General features: G+C 42.9%; 1 protein-coding gene across 1 annotated transcript in view; it reads left to right on the top strand.

Moving 5' to 3' along the window:
* CMYA5 (cardiomyopathy associated 5) overlaps positions 1-16,545 on the top strand; it is a 99,077-nt gene extending 82,532 nt beyond the window's left edge. The window contains 4 exon segments of the mRNA XM_040225898.1: positions 5,466-5,599; positions 6,903-7,002; positions 10,235-10,408; positions 15,415-16,545. Coding sequence (XP_040081832.1) covers positions 5,466-5,599; positions 6,903-7,002; positions 10,235-10,408; positions 15,415-15,661 — 655 coding nt within the window. The 3' untranslated portion in view covers positions 15,662-16,545.
* The last annotated feature ends 4,273 nt before the right edge of the window (positions 16,546-20,818 follow it).

The following is a 20,818-nucleotide window of genomic DNA, read 5'->3' as shown; positions in this document are numbered from 1 at the left end:
GTCTAAAATGCCCAGGCAGGTATGGGAAACACTACTTTACTAGCTGGTCCCCACAGAGCCCAGCAATGTGCTCTCTTCACAGTTTACATTAAATGGTGTTGATTGACTAGCTGAATGTTGGTGCTGCCAACCGTAAGAGCCCACTGTGTTTTTAAAAAACAGTTCATACTTAGCCATCTGTCTGCTCTGCAGTGACAGCACCATCCGTAGGCTGCTTCCAGGAGTCATGGCACTGGGGTTCTCCATGTTGTTTGTACACATGCTGCCCCCTTTTCCTGGGAGTAATTATGTTCAGATCCAGGTATTGGACACGGCAGTGCAAGGGATCACTGCTCCTCGCGGTGACCAGCCCTCAGCTTACCTTGAGCACATGTACACCTTCCATCCAACACAAATTGTTGAATTATAAAAGTCCTAGAGAAGTAACTTTATAGAATTCAAACTAATGTGCATTTTGCAAACACATTTAACCAGCTTCTGAACTTGTAATATAGCTCTGAAAGTAAATTGTTTAATTAATTTCGGATCGATAATACATAAATATGGTACAAATTCAAAAGACATAAAAAAGAAGACAGTGAAAATTGTCTCCTTTCTCTCTATACTTCGTTTACTCATTTCTCCCTGCCCCCAGGGGCAATTACTGTTAACTGACTCGATGGATGTGAATCTGGGTGAACTCTGGGAGTTGGTGATGGCCTGGCGTGCTGCGATTCATGGGGGCGCAACAGTCGGACATGACTGAGCGACTGAACTGAACTGAACTGAACTGATGCATATTTATCTTTTTAGATAGTCTGTGCATATGTAACAGCTATGTTTTTTCAACAAATTGTAGCATACTATATATATTTCTTCCACCTTATTTTTCTTATTTAAAAATATTTCTTGGTATCTCATCGCAATATGAATGGAACTGCATTGGTTTAAAAAAAACCAATTTCATTGTATTCTAAGAATATAATCAATTTATTTGACTAATTGAGAGGCACTTAAGTTGTTTCCATTGTCACAAAGAGTGCTGCGGAGAAAACCTTGTGCATATATCATTTCATACATGTGCAAGTATATCTGCAGGGTAAATTCCTAGAAGTATCATGATTGGTTAGAAAGTAAGAACATTTTGAGTTTTGATAGATATTACCAAATTGTCTCCATAGACGCTGTAGCTGTTTACACTCAGGCAAGCAGCATGTAAGAGTGTTTGGTTCTCCATACTTTTGCCTACACAGGGTTTGATAAAACTTGATCTTTCACAGTTTGATAAGTAGAAAATGGAATCTTATTATAGTTTAATTGTGCATTTCTATTATTGGGTTGAACATCTTTTTGTATGTTTCAGAGCTATATACTTCCTTTTCTATGAACTTTTCATTTCCTTTACCCATTATTTTTCCTATTAGAGTGTAGTATTTTTTCTTATTGATTTGTAGAAGTTCTTTGTTTTGAACGGACATCAGTCTTCATCTATGATACAAGCTGCAATTTAAATTTTTTTTGCCATACATATTTTTTTTTAATGTTAATACTAGTTAATACATACTTTCAAGAGGAAGTGTGGAGTAGGGAATCCAACTTTATTTTTTCTAATATGGCTATCCAGCTTTGCCAACATCTTGCTTTCTGATTTGAAATAGTTCCATTATTATATATTTAAGAATTTATGTGTTTGGTGCTATTCCCAACCTTCATAAACTGTTCCACTGACCCATCTCTTTATGCCCTGGTACCATGCACTCTTTATCATTATAACTTTATAATTTTAGAAGTCATGTAGATTAGGTTGCCCTTTCATAACTTTTTTTTTTTTGCTGGTTTATTTCTCACATGACCTTTAGAGTCAGACTGTGTAGTCCGCTCTAATCCTCTGCCCCTGATAATTCGGTATTTGTAGAGATCATGTTAAGTTGATAGATTAATTTAGGGAGCATTGCAGTTTTTATGATTGTTGCATTTTCCTTTCCAAGAACTGATCTGCTTTTCCTTTTAGTCAAGTCTTTAGTGGGCTTTCCTTCATCATCATTTTCAAAAATAGTTTTCATATAAATCCTACACACTTTTGCTATGTTTGCCACTATTCTAAATAAGGTCTTTATTTTGCTTTATCTTCTATCTAGTTGTTATTTATATATGAAAGATTTTGATTTTTTATATTAGATTCACATCTAGCTATCTCACTAAATTCTGAGTTTTTCAGCTGAGTTTCTTCAGTTTTCTAGATAGCAGTCATATTATCCACAAGTGATAATAATTTTACCTCCTACTTCTCAATTTTTTTTAACCTCATGTCTCCCTCTGATTTAATGGGAATGCTTTTAGTATTTTCTCATAAGCGTTAAGTCCCTAATGGTTTTCTACTTCATAAAGATCCTTTTCAGTTCTCATATGAGGTATTTCTTGCCCCATTGTCTATGGATAGTTGTGGCAAACTTTTCAGTCATCCCCTGCAAAAACTAAAGAACGAAAGGGCTCAAACTAGAGAAGCCTTTGTTACACTGGGCAAACATCGGCCTTCTGGGGTCTTCCACTCATTTCCATCTGAAATAGCGAAAGAGGGACCAGTCTCATTCACATGGCAGCCCTTCAGACCTCTGAGGAGACAGTAGGTCTCCTTTGAATATTTCTCTCTGCCTTACAACATTGGAGTTTAAAAATATTCACATTCCCAGAACTTCCAATATAAAGCCTTCCCTTCCCACTGTACTATGGTGCTTGTAGAGAGGATCCCACACTTATGACCCAGAGTGAAACTCTTTGAGTCGTATTTCTTATTGCATTTTGGATTTTATTATTGGCTCTGAACTAAAATCATCAGAATGGCCATATTTTTGATAAGACTGAAATCTCTTCTTACCTAAGCACCAATAACTCGCTGGGGTTCCATGTGCTATTTAATCAACTACCTCAATTTGGATATTCTGTGAATTTGAATTCTACTCCAGACTATGTGAAGCTCATTATAACCACGTGGATTCAGTTGCAATTATGACAAGTTTTTGGTTTTGAAATAAAAATATCATAATCTATGGAGGAGTGCCACTCTTCAGATTTCAAATTGCAAAATTTGTGAAGTTTTCATTTGGCTCAACAGTAGGGACAGCTGACATGAAAACCTTTGTGGTATTCAAGTGAGGTCAGACAGAATAAATAGACATAGGGTTGAACCATTTGTATCTGAGCTTTTTTGCCTTCGTCTTGGTGTTCGAGCATATGATAGTAACTTATAAACAATAAAACCTTACCATATTTCATATGACTTTCATTTTCATGCCTGGTGCTTTTATAGATTCAGCGAGGGCATGGTGCATATTTGTCATGTCTACATGACCTGTTTGCACAGTCATCCCATATATTGGATTCTGTACCATGTAGACTTTTGTTCTTTAAATGACTAATAAGACATAGCATGTAATTGACTCTCTCTCTCTCTCTCTCTCTCTATATATATATATATATATATATATATATATATGTATATAATTTCCTCCTTGACAGACTTCATAAAATTTAAGAGCAAAACTTAACCCCAGAACAGCATCCTTGGCATTTAATAACTTCATTATCACAAAATGAAACCTGTATGTTCTATCCAATTTCTAGAGATGAAATTTCCTCACCTAGGCCTGTCAAGCAGGGGCAGGACCTGAGCATATGATAACTGATCAATAAATATTTATTTAATGAGTAGATGAAGTCTGAAATTCAGTTCAGATCTGAGTGTGCTTATTGAGACAATAAGCTTGTTATAATTAATGTACACTGAAAACATATCTTCAGTCATCAGTTCAAACAAGATCAGCAATACATTTACCCCAGAATAATGATGTAGATACTAGTTTAGAATTGTATTTTTATTCATAGGACCTGGTGTTTTTTTTTAATTAGTTGAAGCATAATTAGTTGTCAGTGGACATGTAGCTCAATTTCATCCATCCATTCTCCCCTGCATCTAAAGAGAGTACCCTCCAAGGGCCTGGTCAGGTGGTAGGTTCTGAAATTACAGCCAATAAGGTTTGGGGAATTTACAGGGATCTTTCTCAGGGGCAAGTAGTAAATAGCAAATACACAAATAGGACCAGGCTTCTCCCCTCTGTGGCCCCTCCTGCTGAGAAACACATGGGGTTTCCCTGCTTTTAGACACAGGGCTGCTCTGGTCAGAGAGGAATTGTTACTCTGTTCAGATTTTCTGCTTTGAAAAAGTCTAAATTAATTTGTTTTCTGGATCAGTGATACTTTTTCCTTTTCATGGTCCTTCATGGTATTCTCTAAGGTAGGTATTGAGAATGAAATAAATCAACAGAAGGAGGAATAACCTGAAAAAGAAAATCAATCTGAGAATGAACAGTGGCCACTCTTTGATTCTAATGATTTTGTGGAACATTCATTAATAACAAAATAAAACCAAAGAAAATAAAAACAAACAAAGCAAGCAGTTAAAAAAAAAAAAACCTCTGTCTCTGAGAATGGATTTGAAGGCTATTGTGCTATTGTCTTCAATGACTAGTATCCAATGCACATCTAAGAGGGACAGGATTCTGATTCTGTAGCACTCAGATTAGAACTTCTTCTATTAGCAAGGAGCCTAACTTGTCCAAAGTCTCCCCAGATGGAGGATAAAAGAAGAGCACTTGTATACTTTGTTTGTATAAATGCCCTATGATATGATAATCATGCAGATTAAAGAGAATGGAAAAGAGGCACAAAAATTATTCCAGCTCATTTCAAGTTCAGAACTCCATCTTCAAATTCAGCAAGTCCATTTAGCTTAAATGGTTGGGATGTTACAGTGTACTTGCCAAGCCTACTGCCTTTCCAATACCATGACCAGTATTTTTCTTTCGTTGTAAATGGGAGGTTTAGGAACAACTTTGGGGATTTTATTTGGCAATTAAATTCTCTTTTCTTGCCAGGATTAAGTTTTCTCTAAAGGATGTTGTCTTCTTTAGAGATCCTCAGTTTCATTAACTTGGGTGACTTTGACATGATGGCTATGTACAAAGTCATCACTTCAAGTTTTCCACTATTCAGGATCTGTTAATGAGACAGTGGTTTTTTTTGTTTTTGTTTTTGTTTTTCGCATTATAGATTAGTTTAACATCATCTTAATCCACAAGTGCCCTCTTGGCCAGAATTTCATAAAGAAAACAATGTATGCTTGGAGACTCATTAACCACAAAATTAGTCTATTTTCTGAATTAAAAAAAAAAAGTTTCATTGACTCTGTTCCAAAGAGCATTCTGGAAGGCATAATATTAGACAAAAGTTGACCAAGGTAGAAATGATCAAGTAAACTTACTGGAAGATGGCCATTTTATAGAATCTGACTTGCTAACTCCATGGTCATAAAAAGGGAAAAATAAGTGATTTGTTAATAAAAGATGTTCATGCACTGCAGGACTGAAATATGATGTATTGTTTAGCACGTAGCATTATTTTTAAAATTATTATTTTCCTTTCATGTTTAGATCTTTCTCTGGAATTAAAGGACTCCAGCTGAAAGTTAATCTCCAACCCAATGAGAATTACTTTTTCTACGTGAGAGCCATCAATGCATTTGGGACAAGTGAGCAGAGTGAAGCTGCCCTCATTTCCACCAGAGGTACTTCCTTTGCACACAAAGAACTACTTCCAAGCATTTCCATTCCTTCCCTCCCACCACCCAGAGAAAACATCCTAGAGGGCCACTTCTTAAGCTCCCAGTCTGCTGGGAATGCTAGGTTTTTGGCATAAGGACCCAGGGTTGGCCAAAGGTCAAGGTGTTTCTTTTATTTTTCTGGTTTAAGACTACCCATTGGCTACCCGTTAGCTATCAGTCAGGTGCTTAAAAAATTAAAAAGAAAAAAAAAAGATGCTGGGGGTCCACTCCCGAAGATCCTGATCTAATTTACTGAGATATGGGCTTTGACATGTTTTTAATCTCCTCAGATGATTCGTGTTTGGTTTATAATCTGCTGTAGATGGTGGGTATGTTTTGAGTCTGTGAGTGTGTGTATGTGTGTGTGTGTGTGTGTGTTGGGAAGAGTGGGATGAAGATATTCTTGATACATGACACTGTGAACTCCATGAATAATCTTCCAGTCTTATTCTTCTAATTATTTTCCATGCCTAGCTCATGATTGGTGCCAGTTTATGTTTGTTGAATACGTGAATGTATGAGTAACTCAAGAAAATGATAACTGTTCAAGGGCCTTTTGGGGAAAATACCCTGATGATGCCAATAAAAAGTACTGGGCTGTTCTCAATTATTGTGAAAAGAAGTGAGGAATGGAAAGGTGATCATTTCTTATCTCATCCTAGACCCAAAGACTGAGGCAGAAACTTGAGGGTGGCCCATTAAGTGACTGGCTTAACCAGCGAAAAGCTGCGCACGAGCCTTGTGTGCTGTGGTTAGGGACAGCGAGCCGTTTGTAAAGAGAGCCACCGGGGGGACTGTCTGTCCAGAAGTGTTCCCTGCCGGCCCAGTGTGGTGCCTGTACCTTCCACTGTTAGGAGTACTCCTGGAGGTTACACCAGTGCGTCTTCAGACTTGAATGCGCACATGGGTCTCCCGAGGAGCTTGTTAAAATAGAGATTGTGATTCAGGAAGCCAGGGGGAAGGCCTGAGATTCTGCCTTTCTAACTAGTTTCCAGGCGAGGTAGGTGCTGGGTGGGGAGCATACGTCATATAACAGTAGGTGCTAGATTTGGGCTGAGGGGGGTTTCACACACCTGTGGCACCAGGCAAGGTGGCAGGTCACTAGCTCATGAGTCCTGATCATGGATAGAATTTTGCCATGGACCTGAAAACACCCTGTTGGGGGCGGATTTTGATGTCAGAAGCAAGGGGAAGCTAAGATCTGAAAGGTGGGGCTTGGCCAGGGACGTTGTGGTAACATTATAATCCTGTTTTCTGATCGCAATAGGAACCAGATTTCTCTTGTTGAGGGAAACGGCTCATCCTGCTCTGCAGATTTCCTCAAATGGGACAGTGATCAGCTTCGCTGAGAGGAGACGGCTGACAGAGTGAGTAGAAGGAGAAGGCACGAGAGGCCTTGTGTGGCCTCACCTGCCACATCCTTGGTTGGGTGCACACGCTGTGTGACAGCAAGCATGAATTGCAGAGTTCGGTTATGGTTCGTTACTAAGGGAAAGTGATGGAGATAGTTCAAACATGGAGCAAGTGTCAATATTTTTATTGGAAATACAAGCACAGATGGTTTTGTTTAACACATAGGCTGTTTTAAGGCGTTATCTCTGGTTCACTGAAAAAAGAGCCTGGGTTCATTCTTCTATTATATTCAACAGCAAATCAGATTTTGTATCAATCCACTTGAAAAAGGAATAGAGGAGAATGACATTTTGTTGAGTTTCTGGAGCTGGCCACATGCAGGACTTTCAAGATCTTGCCCCCTCTGCCCCAGAAGAGCCCACAAAAGGGGAGTGAATGTGTTAGTCATTCAGTCCTGCACGGTAGCCCCCCAGGCTCCTCTGTCCATGGGATTCTCCAGGCAAGAATACTGGAGTGGGTTGCCATTTCCTTTTCTAGGGCTGACCCAGGGCTCAAGCCAGGGTCTCCTGATTGCAGGCAAATTCTTTACTGTGTGAGCCACCAGGGAAGCTCCCTACAAAAGGAAGCAGCAAAGTAAAAAGAGGGCAGAAGCTGAGGGCATAGCTTGTAGAGCGCTCTGCAATTTGTCTGCAATCACTCATGGTTATTTTGAGGGTCCACATGGAAGAAAGTGAAAGACTTTCGAAAATCGTAACCCGTGTGAAACACGCTCCTGTGGGCACTGGTGTGCCTGGGGTGAACAGCCAGCGAGCTCTCACTACCGCCCTGAGCCCACCAACGGTGACTCACACTGTTTTCTTCTTAGGCTGCTATTCACCTGTCTGTGGCTCAGCTCAGGTGTTAGCTGCTCCTGGCAATGGCCAAGCCTTCTCTGGGCTTTGGCGCCCTTTGATCGTATCTACAAAAAGTTCTGAGCACCTGTGGAATCACACATCAGCTAGTCCATCTTGACTGGTCCTCAGGCAGCCCTGTCTTCCACATCTTTGAATCCCCAGAATCTATCCTAGGGTCCAGAACACTGAAAGTGCTAAACATATACCAATAAGTGAATTCAGGAGGAAAAAAAAGATTTAAGAAATAGATTGAGCTTTTCTGTCTCTTTTGGATTTCTCAAAAAATCAAAGAGAAAAGAAGTATATTGGAGGTTGGTTCATAGATGACTGATGATAATAACTGTTCAGTTCAGTTCAGTTGCCCAGTCATGTCTGATTCCTTGTGACCGGGAAGCACGCCAGGCTTCCCGGTCCATCACGAACTCCTGGAGCTTACTCAAACTCTTGTCCATTGAGTTGGTGATGCCATCCAACCAACTCATCTTCTGTCGTCCCCTTCTCCTCCCGCCTTCAATCTTTCCCAGCATCAGGGTCCTTTCCAATGAGTCGGTTCTTCATATCAGGTGGCCAAAGTATTGGAGTTTCAGCTTCAACATCAGTCCTTCCAATAAATATTCAGAAATGTTTTCCTTTAGGGTTGACTGGTTGGATCTCCTTGAAGTCCAAGAGACTCTCAAGAGTCTTCTCCAACACCACAGTTCAAAAGCATCAATTCTTTGGCACTCAGCTTTCTTTATAGTTCAACTTTCACATCCATACATGACTTCTGGAAAAACCATAACTTTGACTAGATGGACCTCTGTTGGCAAAGTAATGTCTCTGCTTTTTAATATGCTGTCTAGGTTGGTCATAGCTTTTCTTCCAAGAAGCAAGTGTCTTTTAATTTCGTGGCTGCTAATAATAATAGCTAATAACTGTAATGTATTTGATAGAATTATGTTAATTATTAATCTGAAAATTAGTTCATACATATCAAGCAACCAGGTTTTGCTCCAGAGAGCAAGCGCCCATCAGTAGCCACCTCTCTGAAATGAGGTTGTTGGGTAAAGACACAAGAAAGTGAGATACATTCCCTTGTATAATCATTTTCTCACCTGCTAAAGGGGAGCGGGAGATGGTGCTGACTGAATATTAATGCTGCTTAAATTAAAAATGCTTCCTTGCTGTCTCAGCCATTTCAAAGCAAAATTGAGCAATTCATGCAAACAAGGTCACCCATCAGCAGGTGAAAGTGCTTTGGTTCACTTCACCATGCCTGTTACAAAAATAGCTGAGGTGAGACAAAAAGAAACCTTTCAACAGCCTCTTAGGCATACCTACTGCCATCTAAAGAGGCCCCAGCCCCCAAGACTGTTGACCGCAAGCCTCTCCAGAGCACGAACAACACACCTGCTTCACTTGCACTATCCTCTGCTCTGGCCTCCCCAGATGCCTGCTGTCCAGAAGCAGCACCTGGTTTGGTCTATGTGCCCAGGAAGGTCCTCAGACATGGGAACTCATGGTTAAAGGTTTTAGAGACTCCATTTTGTGTGTGTGCAAGTTTTGGGGGAAAAAACTTTCCAAGTCAGACTCTCTTAGCATTCTCCTCTTGCCTCCTTTGTATTTCCTCACTCCCTTTGAAAGCCGTGCATGCTGTCCCTTCAGTCATGTCCGACTCTTTGTGGCCCTACGGACTGTAGCCCACCAGGCTCCCCTGTCCATGGGATTCTTCAGGCCAGAACACTGCAGTGGGTAGACATTCCCTTCTCCAGGGGATCTTTCTGACCCAGGGATTGAACCCATGTCTCTTATGTCTCCTACGCTGGCAGATGGGTTCTTTACCATTAGGATTGGTGCCATTTCTTTTTATCCTATGCGTGTGTGTTCAGTCATTCAGTCATGTCTGATTCTTTGCAACCCTATGGACTACAGCCCGCCAGGCTCCTCTGTCCATGGAATTCCCCAGGCAAGAATACAGAGTGGGTTGCCATTTCCTTCTCCAGGGGTCAAACCTGAGTCTCCTGCATTTCGTGCATTGGCGGATGGGTTCTCTACCACTGAACCACCCGGGAAGCCCTCTTCTTTTTATCCTATCATTATTCTAATTATTTTCTAGTTCCCAGTTCCTCTAAGAGATGCTATGTGTAATACATGCGTGTTGTGTGTGGCAGTAGAAATATGTTAAAAGCATGTTGAATGTTTGGGGAATTCTGTGGCCCTCAGGTCAAGGTCAGGGACAGCATGAACAATGAATGTCTTTAGTCAAATTCCAGCAGTTTCCAAGGATAGAAACCTGCTTAAACTGTGGGTGCGTTTATGAATGTCGATGTCTATGAAATAAAGGTTGCCAATTCCTGATCAACTTTGCCTGCAGAATCCCATCAGTGCTGGGTGAGGAGCTGCCTGCCTGTGGCCAGCACTACTGGGAAACCACCGTCACAGACTGCCCAGCTTACCGACTGGGCATCTGCTCCAGCTCAGCTGTGCAGGCTGGCACCCTGGGACAAGGAGAGACCTCATGGTACATGCATTGCTCTGAGCCACAGAGGTAAGCTGGGGCCTGCCCTCTTCACCCAATCAAAGTGTCATGAGTCGACACCTAGGCCGAGGGCTCTGAGGGGCCTGATAAGTAGCGCCTCACTTCCCTGCCCCAGTTCTGAGCCAGCTGAGAAAGAAGAGAGTCAAGTATCGAGTTGGCCCAAAAGTTCATTCAGGTTTTTCTGTAAACGAACTTTTGGGCCAACTGATACATGGAGACTCAACTATTACTCTGATTACTGAGGAAGCCAGTTTTAGAGAATGTGGTTCATATGTGAGAGCAAAACTGTTTCTTATCTCGAATCCTCTTTAATAGATTTGTACCCACCCAAAGTCTTGGCCAGGCTGGCTTCCCATACTGCAGGACAGAGTAGGTAGCTGGAAAAGGATGTGTGTCTCCTCAGGAAGCTCATAATGAAAAGTTAGGAAACTGGGTGTGTGGCTGGGTTTTCCTTCGAAGTCCACCCCAGGGTGGGAGAGACCACAAGGGTAATGCTGAAAGGGCTCCCTCCATGGAGGAGTCAGTAGGACTAAGGAAGAAGTGGATCCCAGAACCCCGTCCCCTCCACCACCACTGGTCTATATTAGGGGTTGGCAAACTACAACCCACAGGCCAAATATGACCTGCTGACCTTTCTGTAAATAAAGTTTTATTGGAACACAGCCAAGTTCATTTATTTCTATATTGCCTATGATTGGTTTTGTGCTACAGTGGCAGAGTTGTCTAGTTATAACAGATACCAAATGGCCCCCAAAGCCCAAGATATTTACTGTCTGGCCCTTTACAGACAAAGTTGACTAACCCCTGGTCTATATTATTGGTGTGACTGACCTGGGGTTCTTGGACTCTTTTTTTTGCTGTTCTTAAAATCTTTTTGTTGTTTTTGTTTTGTTTTGTTGACCATGAGGCATATGGGATCTGAGCTCCCTGACCAGGGATCAAACCCACACCCTCTGTATTGGAAGGTGGAGTCTTAACCCCCGGACCACTCGGGAAGTCCCCTTAGACTCTTTAGTCAATTTCCATTGATAAGAATCTAGACGAGGAATTCAGGCAAGGCTTCACTGGGACTCGTGCTGCAGCAGGAGCGAGCAAAGACAAGGAACGGGTTCCCTTGCTCCCTCCCTGAGGAGGGGTGAGCTGGTCCCTTCCATGGAATGAGGGTAAAGGTGGATCGGTGGGTCAGGCTGGCGCAGTGGCTGAGGGGGTCTGCCCACCCCCTTGGTGGTGCCAGGTGAATGTATCACGGGCAGTACCCTGCTTTTGCTCCCAGCACCTCAGAAGTGGCAGTTGAGTATGGGCCTTTTGTATCTTGTTCACAGTTTGCCCCAGCTGGGCATACACGTGGTTATTTTTAGTTTCTTTCTATTCTGTTGCTCCAGGAGACATTTGTCCAGGTGCAATTGCTGCAGTAAACGGTCCCAGGTTGTAGACTGTCTCATTAGTATTGTCTAATTGGTTGATATGAAAAAGCCATAAACCTGCGTTAGTCTCAGAGAAATAAGGCAAGCATGCTATGAGCCGGACATGCGCACAAGACGGTCTAATAAAGGAGCATGAGGCTGGGGCCAGGAACCTAATTTGAGTCCTGGCTCCATTCTTGAATAGCATCCTATTGACTCCTCACCAGAAGTTGGTTAATCCTGTGAGCAGATCTGTCTTGGTTAATCTGTGCCTCATTTGTCTTGTCAGGGAACAGTGACACCTAGCCTACTCCATTTGGGGGTTGTGAGGGTCACATGAAGTCAGGTACAAGGAAGAGCTTTGAAACTGTAAAGACTCAAATGTGAGGCATTATTCAAATGGAATGCTTAAAAAGGAAGCAGTGCTTGCAAGTTCCCAGAAAAAGGCCCACAGATTGGATTTTGCATATTTCTCGCTGCACATCTCTCCCTGTATCCTACTTGACAGAGTTTGATTCCCTGACGAGGTTCACAAGGACACCATCTCCAAGAGCTTTTCAAAGTCACACTCCATCAAATCAGAGCAATTATGATTAATTGATGTTCAGTGCCGTGCAATCCTTGAGGACCCATCCTCTGCCCAGAGTTGAAAAATCATTCAAACCCAGAGTTTGTGATCGGTAGACTTAAAGAGTTGGAACTAGGTATTGATTTCATGAAGATTTCCTTAGACAACTGAACCCTTAAGAACCTAAAGGCAAGCCTCCAATAACAAAGTTCTAGACTCTAGAGAACAGAACAGTTAATTTCATTCAGCAGGTTCAACAGCTTTGGTCTTTGGCTTTTGTCACCCAGGGTAGGTTCTGTAGATTCTGGGAGAAGGGACGCACCTGTCTGTATGATCACAGCACAGAGACGTCAGGTCTTAAGTGCCTCATTCCATGGTCCAAACAGAGCACCCTGGCCTTCAGGCCACTGAGAGTGCTGCTACAGCAGAGCCTCCTGTGTTTTTCCATTTTCCTGGCTTCATGATTTAAATGAAGCAGTATTACTCTTGATTCTACTTGCATCTAGTGTAAGATGTCATGGTGGGATAGGAGAAATGAAGAGTCTTAAGGAGAAAGAATCAGTTGCATTTCTTCCTGTCTGTCCCTAACTTACTCCTCTAGTTCAAGGCTTCCCTTCCTTTACCAGTCTCTCCCACAGCCCCCAGGCCTGTGCTCTTCTTCTAGTCTCTAACCACTCCAAGCCATTCTAAGTGTCACCACTGGCAAATATTTCTAAAACGTCATTTACATCATGTCCCTTCCTTTTCTGCTAAAGAAATCTATAAACATAAACAGTGGTGTCTGCACTCTGGGACCACAGTGAAAGCGGGAAGCCCAGAAGAATGTAACCAGGCTGGGGGACAGGAGTCCTGAGGGAAGCAGCCACTGGGGTGGAAAGGAGTCTGGGGTCATTCTCAGCCAGCAGTGAGATGCACCAGGGTGGGCTACACAGGTAGGAACCCTCGTCCAGGCAGTTCCAGGGTCAGGCAGATGTCAAGAATCTGGCTTCCGGATGACCCTTGTCTGAACAAGAACTAGCAGTCCAAAGGATGGGGAGGGAGTCAGGCCACAGACAGACAGGCCTTGTTTCAGGCCGGAGTGCAGCTTGGAGAACGAAGTGATGTGCTCAGTGGGAAATGGGGCAGAAGCAGGACAGGGTGAATTCCAGGCCCTGCAGAACGGTTGGGTCCAAGGCTCCATGGAGTGTCTTTCCCTCCATGGTAGCAACTTGCTCAGGGACTGACTGGGGCTGGGCCTGTGGGCACTGGGGATCCTCCAAGCAGGGTAGGGAAATAGCTCAGATGGGCATTCAGAACCCTCTTGACCAGTCCTGTCCAGTCACACATTCTGAGAAACTAGAAAAACGATAGATGTGGCTATTGAGCACTTGGAATGTGGTTAGCCAGACTGATGAACTGAATTTTGAATTTTACTTAATTCTAATGTAAGTGGCCATATGTGCCTCTTGGCTACTATATTAGACAGGGCAGGCCAGTATAGAGCCTGGCCTCTGACTTACCTATCCAGGTGACACTCTCAAAGTCATTCATAAGTCCCCTCCTGACTGGTCAAGCAGATGGCATACAGGTTTATTCTGCCACCTCATCATTGCCTCTGCTGCCCCCACCGCTTGGATCACCTCACCCTTTCCCCCTTATCCACTCCTGACCTTTCTTTGGCTGAACGTGCACCCATCTGCTCCCCAAGCCTTCTATAAGAACACCAGCTACACTTCTATTCCCCTCATTGCCACTCACAGCCTCTGTGTGCTTTACAGGTTCTAAAATTTCATAGGGTTCTGCCATATTTCACATTGGCAAGGCACTGAAAAGGTCCTTTATCATTGTGGAAGTCTCGCTTACCTTCCATCCCCGTAAACCTCTGCCCTTTTGAATGAGCTTCGTTCGGCAAGGAAGTTGCCAACTTGCCATTCCCTGCGCTCAAGCTTCTAGGCATTTAAGAGAGACGCCGCAAGTCTTCAAGGTCCTTCTCTGCCTCACCAGAGGTATGCAGGCTCTATGGCCCAGTCTGTCCAGTGTCACTCCCACCCTGAGACCTGCCAGATCCACAGACCACACACCTGTCCCTCAGCTCTTCTCTTGTTCTTTCAGGACCCCACCCTCTGTTTCTAAGATCACCAGGAGAAAACTCCCAACTTATGTTACTCTTTTGCACAGAGCAGTTTCGCTTTTTCTGTTCAGCAATTTCTCACTCCCAACGCGGCCTTGAACCTTTCCTTTCACAACCAAACCACGTCCATGAAATGTGTCAGAAAACACTTTCCCCATCTGTGCCCAGAGCTGGAGTCTGAGCCCCAGCCTATGCTAAAGTCATAAACAGTTTTCCTTCCAGTTCAGTAGAGTATGGGTTTCCTTGAAGGCAAGGACAGTATGCTGTGGTCCTTCATATCCCCCAGAGGTGCAGAGGTTTAAGTGAAAACATGGTGAACTGAATGTATCTGAACGTAAGAGAGAAATCAAAGGTAACCCCCCTTGGCAGTAAGGCTGCAGAAAACATGGAGAAGATGAACAGGTAAGTTGGTTTGGGGAAGGGGCATTGTACAAAGGATGAAGTTGGACAGCAATAATGACATAGTTCTTAAACTTCATTAAGGCCCTTATATAAGTCACAAATTTTTTAAACAGTAAAATTAATGCATTTTATGGAAGGCGAGCCTGCAGTACTTTTTAAAATACACGGCAGCCTCAAAGGAGTTTTATTCAAAAGAATGACACACCATGAATGCGGTAGTTAAAACATGTGGGCAGCTGGGAAAGAATTAAAATGTGGAGAAAAATCACAAGGGAGGCATATGTTGGTTATTCTGGGCCTGCCTCCTCATGTAGAAGTAGCAAAATTATTAAAAAACGCTCGTCTGCTGGGGAGAGCTATGCATTTTAGCATCTAGGAGGGATCTGGCTAAGGTATTTGGGGCAATGTTACTGCAACTCCTTATTGTGAACTGAGATCAATAATTGCAAAATCGGTTGTCTCCAGGTGATTTTCTTTATCGTAGTCGTTCAAGATTTCCAAAGTTTTCAATTCCCATTCTGTTCCATTGCAGATACACATTTTTCTACAGTGGCATTGTGAGCGATGTCCATGTGACTGAGCGTCCCGCCAGAGTGGGCATCCTGCTGGACTACACCACCCAGAGGCTGCTGTTTATAAACGCTGAGACTGGACAGATGCTCTTCATCATCAGGCACAGGTTTAACGAGGGCGTCCACCCTGCCTTCGCCCTGGAGAAACCCGGAAAATGTACTTTACACCTGGGGATAGAGCCCCCCGATTCTGCAAGGCAGAAGTGATCACTGGCTTTCAGAGTCTCCAAGAGCAAAATTCAAATTTTGGAGGAGGGGGCTGCTCTGTTGTTCTTTCCTGTGGGTGCTAGACAGCATTCAAAACATTTGAATACAGCATTCAAAAAACACTTGCACGAATGATAGCTCCATGCACAGTGATCAATACGCGAGCCAAACCACCAACAAAACCTTGAATTTCTAGACTGTCGTGTGAGTAGAGGATGGAAAAAGCAACCTCTGCCCTTCAGTTTATATATGTTTGAGTTCTTCCCTAAGTGAAAAGGATTTATACCTGACTTGGGAATCGAAATAGCGAAATGGACTCCCACCTATGTTGCTGGTGAAAGAAATCCTTGAGGGACAGGTCTGTGTCCCTTCCTGAGTGAAGGGAAGGTTGTGCTGGTAATACACCTCCTCCTGGCAAGAAACAACTACTTTTTCCATAAGAGATATGTCACCTCACTTCACTAAAGAATGCTGAGTCCTAATTAGTAAAGAAAATATTTTAACCATTCTAAGCTGATAATGAACTCTTTTGTAACCATTATATACTGTAGAACACGAGTCTCTTTTCCCTGAAATTTTAACTGTAGAAAAATGCTAGATGTTAGAAATTTCCTTTTTGTTAAATAAATGGTTAGAGTCTATAAAACAAAACATGTTATGTGAACTTATTACATGTGACTTGCGAGCCTGGCGTCTCTGGACGGGACAAACTGTGGATAAAGAGTCACCACACTGCAGTGGGTGGTACTACCACTCATTTTCCTGTGAGAATTTATACATGTAAGCTTTAAAATCTAAACATTTTCAGCGTATAGTTACAGACAAGTACCAGAAACTGAGAATCTTTTTTTGCTAAAAATAAAATGGTTGGTCATTTTAAGATATATTGAAATCTCTCAAAATCTTCCTAAAATATGTGTGTAGAGTTGATAAATATAAAATGCATGTTGAGATGATTGCTCTTGGTCTCCACAAGACAAATACTTTGATTGTACTTGTAGATTTCTTTAACATTATGAATTCAATTGTTTTCTTATATCAAGAAATAATGTCCTACTTTTGGTACATACCCTAAAATCTATTGTTTAATAGCTGGAAAAGCCAAATTGGGTGTATAACTATGTTAACAGAGTGACTTCAAAGCCTTCCTCATCCTGCTTTGAAATTAGGGCAACTGCTGGCAAGAAGGATAGTTAATGAAAACAAGGATTAACGTGCTGCTTTTTGGGAAACACTGTCTTCCTTTTTAAAACAAGCCTTAAAATGATAATCAGGTTCTGACTAATCAGCAATTCATAGTCATTATTACTTTTCGGGGTGGGAATATAGTGTAATTAAAAACAATATCAAAAGGAGCAGCAACCACGTGGATTTTAGAATTTGACTCAGTTTGGATTCCTCCAAAAGTAGACCAAAGAGATAAAGATTTAGTGCAAGTTATTTACATAGGAGGCGATTCATAGGAGGCAATTCTAGGAAGCACAGGAGAGGAAGTGGGGAAAGTGAGAAAGAAAGAGGCAAGAGAGTCTAGAGGACATGTTTTATGGGTGGGTTATTACAGTGGGGGCACCCTCCGAAACCACTAGGAACATGCCAGAGGTTAACGTGTAAGCACTCCTGTCCAACCCAGTTGGGTGAGCATTGCCCCTGGAGACCTCGGGGGACATTAAATTCCCTTCCCTACCTTTCCAGGTTGTGTTCCTTGAAGGCTCTTGTGGCCACAAGAAACCCCTCTAAGGACACAAGAAACACAGGTGCCTGATACAGCGGACAGCAGGCCGAGCACCCCCTAATGCAGCTGCTTGCTGGTGCACTCAGGCGAGCCACGCGGGGGCGGACAGGACGCCAGCAGCGTCCGCCGTCAAGATGGAAGCAGCTCCGGTATTACGGCGGAAGCCGTGTAGTAATGGGAGGAGCTAGGATCAAATCGTGACTCAGCCCTTCTACGTCATGACTCAGGGCAACTCAGATGCTTTAGTGATGCCTTTTTCTCAGGATAATTATAAACATAAGGTTAAATAAGCACGTGAAACAGCCCAGTACTTTTAGCTTACAAGGTCCTGACGAGGATGCCAGAGACCCTCTGTGGCGACCTTCCACCGTATCCCCGGTAAGTGGGCCCCTATCTCTGACCCCGTAGCAAGTGGATGCTGGCAGGGAGGACAGTGGGGTTGGGAGCTCATGGTTTAGCTGCCTTTGTCTGTTAACCGACAGGTGGTGGTTCCTAGGAGACTGGTCCCGTGCAGACAAGTAGAGTGAAGCTAATGCTGTTTTCCCCGCATCCTCCTCCTTGGCCCTTACTCTCTGAGCTCCCTTTGCGTTCTTGTCTTTCCTCTTCACACAACGCAGATCCTCAGCGAGAGGAAAGGAAGGCAGCAAATTTCTGTCCACATTTCTCCTCTGGAAATCTGTTGATGGTCAATGTATAGCTCATGCATTATCTCTTAATGCTCATCAGGTCGTTGCACAATAAAAATTTCCATTTTATGGATGAGGAAACCAGTCTCAGAGCAGTTAAATAACTTGTTCATAGCCAGAGCTGGCAGGGAGCAGAGCATGGATTTAGATATAGCTTGCATCCAAAGCTAGAAGAATAAGATGATTATATTTTGTTTCATTTTTAATCACAGATCATTTTTCTACGTATACATTGTACATGAAATTTACCTGTCTATGCATACTCATATGTGCACCACACATACACATATGAATATACATATATACACACATATATTTATTCACATCTCCACTTTGTCTTCTCTCCTGAATTGACTTCCTTCCCAAGCCTCTCTTTTGTTATTAGTGCTGTCCTACTCACAGCAGACATGGGATACTTTAATTCTTTCTTCAATACCATTGAGCTTATTTAGGATTCAGAGGTATGTATAATATTCTATTTGTGGAAAAAAAAAACAGTGAAACCACATACGTGAAAACATAGTGTTGCCTCTAACAGATACAGGGCCGAAAGAGAGGAGTGTGTGGAAAAAAGATTACAAAATGAGGATGAACCCTGTGGTCCTTCTCTATCTCTTTGCACCTGGCAACTCTGCTGGATATATTCTTTGTCAAAATTAGAAGTATTTTTATGTTGGAGCAAACCGGAATATGTTCCTGTTGTTTTTATAGAAGTGCTTCCCTAGCGTCCAACAGAATTGTCTTGTACTTTACACTCACTTATAAAACTGTGTGCTTTCAGCGCTGAAAACTAACACTCTCCCATCAGAAGCATCTTTCAGGCCTCAGAAGGGCCTGTAGCTGAGGTCCCTTCTCACCCTTGCTGTGTTAATTACCCATTCATCATCTCAACTATTTAACTGCTGAAAGAGCTCACAGGACTCAGTTTATGCTCATGGAAGAGCTTTATCACAGGCAAAGAATACGGTCCAGCTGCACAGAGGAAGGGTCAGCATTGAAAGGGTCCTCCTATACATCAAGTGCAGGTGTCCTTGTCCACGCATGAGTGGGATGCACAGCGTGTGCCTATCTCCAGGCCTCAAAACACCCACCATCAGGGTGTGTGTGAAGCACCTGGGTAGCAGGAAGCCCAAGCTTTGTTTCAGGGAGTTTGGTGCCGGGGAATGGGGCTATCATATTGAGCTGGTCATGTACTTTCTAGCTGTGAAACTAGCCCTAATTGTTGAAACTTACCTCCCTGTCCCCTTCAGGCTCTACCAAAGCCAATAACTAAGATAAATCCAATGATTATTACTAAATGATGCTGATAGACTGATACAGCTTGCTCCAAAAGAACTGATCAATCCATGGTTACAGAATATCACTTCTTTTTAGTTAATAGATTTCCATGGCATTACAGGAATCAGTAACTATGTGGATACCCAGGTGGTCAATGAAGATGAGTGGGAATGAACCCATGCTAGGCAATTACTGTCCTGAATTCCAGAGCCCAGCTGCTGAGGGTGTTTCACGAATAATAGTCATGACAGCTGAGTGCCTCTCCTGCCAGTAGCCATCCCCCATGTCCCTAATTTGGTGACTGCTAGGCAGTGATCAAGGGCTCATCCTTGAGCTGAATGAAGTTGGACCTGCTTTCCAGCCCCCTCCACAGTGGGCAGGGGGGTTGGCAGGGGAACGTATTTTCTGTACTTTTCACATTAGACAAATGGCATCTCTCATTTTGCTTTTCTACCCCCAGAGTGTGTGTGGTTGTGCTCCTCTTTTGTGTGCCCCTGTTTCGGTCTTAACTCTGTCAATATTGAGTTCATTTTCTCTAATCAGTATCAGTAACTTCAGGTGCCCAAATAGTATACGCACTGTAAGAATAGCTTGAGAATAGTTGGAGGGTTGAAAATGTTTAACCTGGAACAAAGACAGGTTAAGGAAGGAAATAAGAGTTCTTCAAAGACGTGCTGCTGTTTAGTCCATAGGTCGTGTCCAACTCTTTTGTGACTCCATGGACTGTAGCCCACCAGGCTCCTCTGTCTATGGGATTTTACAAGGAAGAATACTGGAGTGGGTTGCCATTTCCTTCTCCAGTGGATCTTCCCAACCCAAGGGTTGAATCCTTGCCGCCTTCGTCTCCTGCTTGGCAGGTGGATTCTTTACCACTGCACCACCTAGGAAGCCAGAGACTTGAAGGGCTGTTTTATGGAAGGAATTAGGCTTATTTTGAGTTTTACACCAGGACCAATGGGTAGAAGTCCCAGGGTTGAGGAATTTGGTTCAAGAGAAGGGAGAATACCCAATCAGTAACAGCTGGCTAAGAGATGTACTGCTTAGCAGGAAATGAGCACTCAGAGTCAAGCTGAAAGATCAACCATCTGAAATTTTAAAGAGCATATTCTTGCTTTCAGTTCCAGATCCATGGTTTTTAAGCTGTATTCCTGGGGTGCTGGGATTCCCCAGAGGGGCCTGAGGACAACATGGGATCCAGTAGGAAAGCCAAGTGGGCATAAATTCAAACCCCTACTCCTTTCCATCACAGTGGCTCAGTGTGGATCTGGATTCCATATAAGAGGTTATTTAATAAACAGGTTTCTATGGTGAGATAACGTTTTAAAAGTAGCTAACCGCTGAGATTAAAGTCTGAACTCTGTGATACTGAATTCACTTTAAGCACCTTAAGGACCCCAAAGTCCCTAAATCTTTAATTTTCTCCAAGTCCCTTGTCCTTTACTATCCAAATACTGATGTCAT

Source organism: Oryx dammah, unplaced genomic scaffold (assembly GCF_014754425.2).
Source record: "Oryx dammah isolate SB20612 unplaced genomic scaffold, SCBI_Odam_1.1 HiC_scaffold_26, whole genome shotgun sequence".
In the NCBI taxonomy this organism is placed as follows: Eukaryota; Metazoa; Chordata; class Mammalia; order Artiodactyla; family Bovidae; genus Oryx; species Oryx dammah.
This window is presented reverse-complemented; position numbering and strand designations above follow the sequence as displayed.